This window comes from Spermophilus citellus (genome assembly GCF_964194105.1).
Source record: "Spermophilus citellus genome assembly, chromosome: 2".
NCBI classification, from domain to species: domain Eukaryota; kingdom Metazoa; phylum Chordata; class Mammalia; order Rodentia; family Sciuridae; genus Spermophilus; species Spermophilus citellus.
In genome coordinates, this window is record NC_138183.1 from 244,883,752 (window position 1) to 244,889,250 (window position 5,499).

The following is a 5,499-nucleotide window of genomic DNA, read 5'->3' on the forward strand; positions in this document are numbered from 1 at the left end:
TGATGATGTTTTCAGCATCCAGAGGTTGGTGCTTTGGCACCTGGAAGCACAGCTTTAATATGCACATTTCTGAGCTCCTTACTGCTTAAGCCAAACCCTACCCATGTGATTTTGATATGAATAAGTAGTATTTTAGAGTAGCTCCAACCCTACAAAAACCTTGTAGACCCAGGGGATTAGCTAGGAGTTCTGGTGGAGATCTGTGTCCTGTCCTCCAGCTCACTCAGGTCATTCTTCCACACACACGAAAACTTCACCTGGGGAATGATTTGTTGCTTGGTCCTGAGTTCACTGGGAATGTCACCGATGAGACCACAGCTGCTTCATGGTCCTATGACAACAATAAAGCCAAGAATTGTGTGATCACTGACAGATATAAGGAGATCCAACTGCTGGCCTCTTCTACCTGTAAATAACTGTGAGATAATGGCTCAATTACGGATGTCTTGGCCATGAATGGAGACATTCATATCTGTCTTCTTACTTGAGCAGAAATCTTAGGAAAACGAAATGAGATAATAGATCCTCAGCACATTGCAAAAGTATGAAATGGCCCATGACGTTCTGTCCTTGAGCTGCTGGCATCTAACTGCCTCTCTTAACTTACACTTCTAACCCACACCCATCTTAGCACATATGTCAGCTGGGGGCATTTTCATTTTATCAGAAAAATATTGATTTTAGGAATAAGGGTCTTTGAAGAATCTTCGAGTTCTACTTTTAAGGCAGAGATCTTACCTCCCTTTGTGTGAGGATGAGCCTAATCCAAGTACAAACGGTGATTAACAAAACACATGTGACTTTGAGTGACTGCCTACATGGACCTGTTGGGTGGAGGGAACGTTTGTCCATGGACATGAAAGAGACAAAGCTCTGAAACAAGACCCTGGCTGTGTTCAGTTCTCTAGTTTCCCTGTGAGGGTCTAGTCTAGCCAGTGTCCCTTCCACAACCCAGAAAAGCTCCACAGTTGGTGTCTAGTGTCCGTTAGTGGCCAGATCCTGAGTAGGTCAGTGCCCACATCAGAAAGGTACACAGAGATCAGTTATGATGAGGTGGGAGAACTTCAAGAGGAGTTTAGTTCATGCAACTGTGCCCTCGGGGATGGACTGAAGCCATCATTGCAGGTGTGGGTACATCATCAGTGTCATGAACGTGGGTTTGTCAGAGAATTGAATTTTGCTCTCTCTTGCTCTGTCTCTCACGCCCTCCTTCATTCTCTCATCTTCTACCATGATGCCACAAGAAGACTCTCACTAGGTGCTGGGCACCTTGAAATTGGATTCCCCAGCCTCCATAAATGTAAGAAATAAATCCCTTATCTTTATGAATTACCCAAGTTTTGCTCTTTTATTATAGTAACACAAAGTCAGAAAATTGGTACTGGAAGGTGAGGTTGTTTCTATAACAAACAACCTCACCTTTCAGTACCAATTTGTGAAAATGTGGATTGGGCTTTGGAACTGCCTGTCGGGTAGAGGCTGGCTGAACTTGGAGAATCAGGCTAGAAAATGCCTTGATGGTCATGAGTGGGGATTTTCATTTGGGGATCAGAAGAAAGAACTTAGGGAAGATCTGGAACTTCTTAGGGATTGCTGAAATGATTTTCATCAGAAGGCTGCTAGGAATATGGCAAGGAAAGGCCATTCTGATGAGGTGTCAAGTGGAACCGAGGAATAAGCTGTTGGAAGCTGAAGTAAAGACAGATCCTTTTTATACAGTTGCAGAGAACTTGGTGGAATGGTCTTTGCCCTAGAGCTTTGTGCAGGGCAGAATTTAAGAGCCATGAGCTGGAAAATCTGGCAGAAGAAGGATTTGGACTTGCTGTTATTCTTTTCTTCTTGTCCCTTTCACCCTTTTGGAATGGGCTTTTCTATCCTGTGCCTGTTCCACCACTGTGTTCTGGCAGCATATAACTGGTTTTGATTTCACAGTTTTAGAACTGGTAGGGAATTTGTCTTAGTAGAAATTTTGCCTTGAGCTCTCACCCATACCTGAGTTAGATGAGATTCTGGACATTTCTTCTTGATGTTGTTCTAATTTGTTATACATGACAGCAGAATGCATTTCAATTCATAGTACATAAATGAAGCACAATTTTTCATTTCTCTGATTGTACACAAAGTAGAGTCACACCATTCGTGTCTTCATACATATACCTAGGATAATAATGTCCATCTCATTCCACCCTCTTTCCTACCCCCATGTCTCTTCCCTTCCCCTCCCTCCTCTTTGCCCTATCTAAAGTTCCTCCATTCCTACCATGCTCCACCCACCCTCATTATGGATTAGCATCCACTTATCAGAGAAAACATTTGGCCTTTGTTTTTGGGGATTGGCTTACTTCACTTAGCATGATATTCTCCAACTCCATTCATTACCCTTCAAATGTCGTGATTTTATTCTCTTTTAATGCTGAGTAATGTTCCATTGTGTATATTTATCCATTCATCTATGAAGGGCATCTAGGTTGGTTCCAAACTTTAGCTGTTGTGAATTGTGCTGCTATAAACATTAATGTGGCCGCATCACTGTACCATGCTGTTTTTAAGTCCTTTGGGTATAAACCTGGGATACCTGGGTCAAATGGTTGTTCCATTCTAAGTTTTCTAAGGAATTTTCATACTGCTTTACAGAGATTCTGGACTTTTGATGCTGAAATGAGTTAAAACTTGTGGGGCTATTAGGATTAAGTAAATATATTCTGCATGTTAGGCAGCTGTGATAAGGATAAGAACACTATGGTTTGAATTATATCCTCCCAAATTCAAGCATTTGAAACTTAGTCCTCAGTGCAATGGAATTGAGAGGTATTTAAGTTATGAGGGCTCTTTCCTTACAAATGGATTATTGTTGTTGTGAGAGTGGGTTTATTATTGCATGAGTAGTTTGTTTAAAATGTCTCTCTCTCTCTTTCTCACCCTCACATCTTCTCACCTATCACTTTGGGATGATGCAGCAGAAAGGTCCTTGTTAGGGTCCAGCACCATGATATTGGACTGATCAGCCTTCAGAACTGTGAGAAATGAAGTTATTATTTTTTTTTATAGGTTATACAATGTGTGATAGTATGTTATAGTAGCATGAAAATTATGAGAAGATTGGGGTGACATTTATGGGCCAATGGACTGAAAGACCTCTAGATAATTCTGAAAACCCAAAAGCCAGTAAGGGAGTCATTATCCTTGGTCCTGGTGAACTGGCATAGCTGACCCTTTTCTGTCCAGGAAGACAGTTCTTCGGGATGAAATGTAGCACTCTGAGTATGACCCTAATACATACTATATGTCATTGAATCAAGACCACTCTGAATCAATACCCACTGGAGTATTGCAGCTCAATTTGTAAGTTCAGAAGCTGGGAGGTTATTATTTCAGCTGGTTTTTTTTTTTTTTTTTTTTTTTTTGCAAAACAACAATGTCCTGAGCTTGGATACCACATGGGACAGATTACCATGGTTCCTTTTCACGGTGACAACTTTTATATCTAACTTCAGCCAAATGTCTTGAAAATGTGAAATGACAAACACCAGTAAGAAGAAAGTGGCCTGCACAGCTTGAGTAAGCTCATGTTCAGAATTATTGAAACCACAGGTGGGGAAACAGTATCCTTGGTTTCATCCTAAAGATACGTCACTTTCTTTCCTAAAAACACTTGTCTTCTCTTGTCCTGGAAAATACAATGGACCACTTTTATGGGGCATGAAAACCAAACTAGAGAGATCCAGTTCCATTTCCACCCCTTTTCGCCCACCCTGGAGGTCCAGATGTTTATTTTTGTGCTGTTCCTGCTGTTGTACATTGGCAGTCTCCTTGGTAATGCCACAATCTCTCTCACTGTCTGGGCTGAGCGCTCACTCCACATTCCCATGTACTTCTTTCTGGCCAACCTGGCAGTACTGGAGATCTTTTACTCTTCCACGGTGGCCCCTCTGGCTTTGGTCAACCTCGTGACCATGGGGAGGATTCCCATCTCCTTCGCTGGTTGTGGCACGCAGATGTTCTTCTTTGTTTTTCTGGGTAGTGCTGACTGTATCCTCTTGGGGATCATGGCTTACGATCGGTTTGTAGCAATCCGGGAGCCCTTGCGTTACACCCTCATCATGAGACGGCAGCTGTGTGCCCAGTTGGCTTTGGGAGCTCTGGTCCTTGGTTTCATTCTAGCTTTACAACTGACAGTTCTGATCTTCCATCTGCCATTCTGTGGCCACAACAGAATCACCCACTTCTACTGCGATGTGCTGCCCATTCTGAGGTTGGCATGCGGGGACACTCGGATGCAGGAAGCCATGATCTTCATCGTCAGCGTCATCATCCTCACCATCCCCTTTTCTCTGATCTCCATCTCCTACGTCTTCATCATTGCTGCCATTTTGAAGATCCGCTCGGTTGAGGGACGGAACAAGGCCTTCTCCACTTGCTCTTCTCACCTAACTGTGGTTCTTCTGCAGTATGGTTGCTGCAGCCTCATCTATTTACGCCCCAGCTCTAGCTACAACCCAGAAATGGGCCGAGTGGTGTCTGTTGTCTACACCTTTGTCACCCCTGTCTTGAATCCTTTGATTTACAGCATGAGAAACAAGGAGCTGAAAGATGCTCTGAACAAAGTAGTGAGAAGGCATTTATTGCAGTAGGAAATGGGCTTCTGGTCTCGTGCAAATGGCAGGAAACAGCACAATGAAGTATTAGATGACTTAAATATTTACTACTTCCTCCTGCTCCCTCTTCTCTTTGTTGCTCCCAAAGATAGAGCAAGTTCCTGAAGGAAAGATTTCACCACTTAGAGGAAGCTCTCAATGGGCAGGTATTTGTGTGTTTGTGCACTAATCCATTCCTAGTACTTAGCTATTGACACTGAGTACATATTTATTCAACTAATGAATTCATTAAGATGATATCAAATAACTTTACTGGGTTTTTTTTTTGTTTGTTATATTCCCCAGAACTGTATATACAGCTTTGCCATAGTAGGCAATTTAACTAATATTTGGAGGATAACTGAAAGTCATCTAAGAACCCTAATGATTTTTCAAGTTTCCATTTCATAATCTCTTTTCCTCTCCTCTGTTGAGTGACCCTTGGGAATGTTTACTGTAATGTTTCCAAAATTCACAGTTAGAAAACAACATTTTCACTCCTTCTCGTTTGAATGAGAAATACATTTCTCATTCTTTTTCTTTATTTTCTCCTTGCTTCCTCCTTTCTCCCTCCCTTCTTCCTATTCTCTCTCTCTCCCTTTCATCAATTTGAAGGTTTTACAATGACAACTATTTGTCTCATTTGCATTTATTTATTAATTAAACTGATCTTCTCATGTATTTTCTAGCCATTGTAATTTTTGGTGTATTTTTCTAAGGCATTTTAAAATTTTAGGATCAACCTTTAAGTCTTTGTATCCTATGTCAACAATTACTGTAATATTTGTAGAGTATATTTTGAGAATCCATTAATGATTTTATAGACTTATTCATATACATGTATCATATGGAATTATGTATTCAA

At 41.4% G+C, this 5,499-nt stretch overlaps 1 protein-coding gene across 1 annotated transcript; it reads left to right on the forward strand.

Annotated features, from left to right (window-relative positions):
- Positions 1-3,692: 3,692 nt before the first annotated feature.
- Positions 3,693-4,631, forward strand: LOC308641897 (olfactory receptor 10V1-like; the record flags this gene model as incomplete). The annotated part of the gene is made up of 1 exon (XM_081280475.1): positions 3,693-4,631. The coding sequence occupies one exon, from the start codon at positions 3,693-3,695 to the stop codon at positions 4,629-4,631; it is 939 nt and encodes a 312-aa protein (XP_081136601.1).
- Positions 4,632-5,499: the final 868 nt, after the last annotated feature.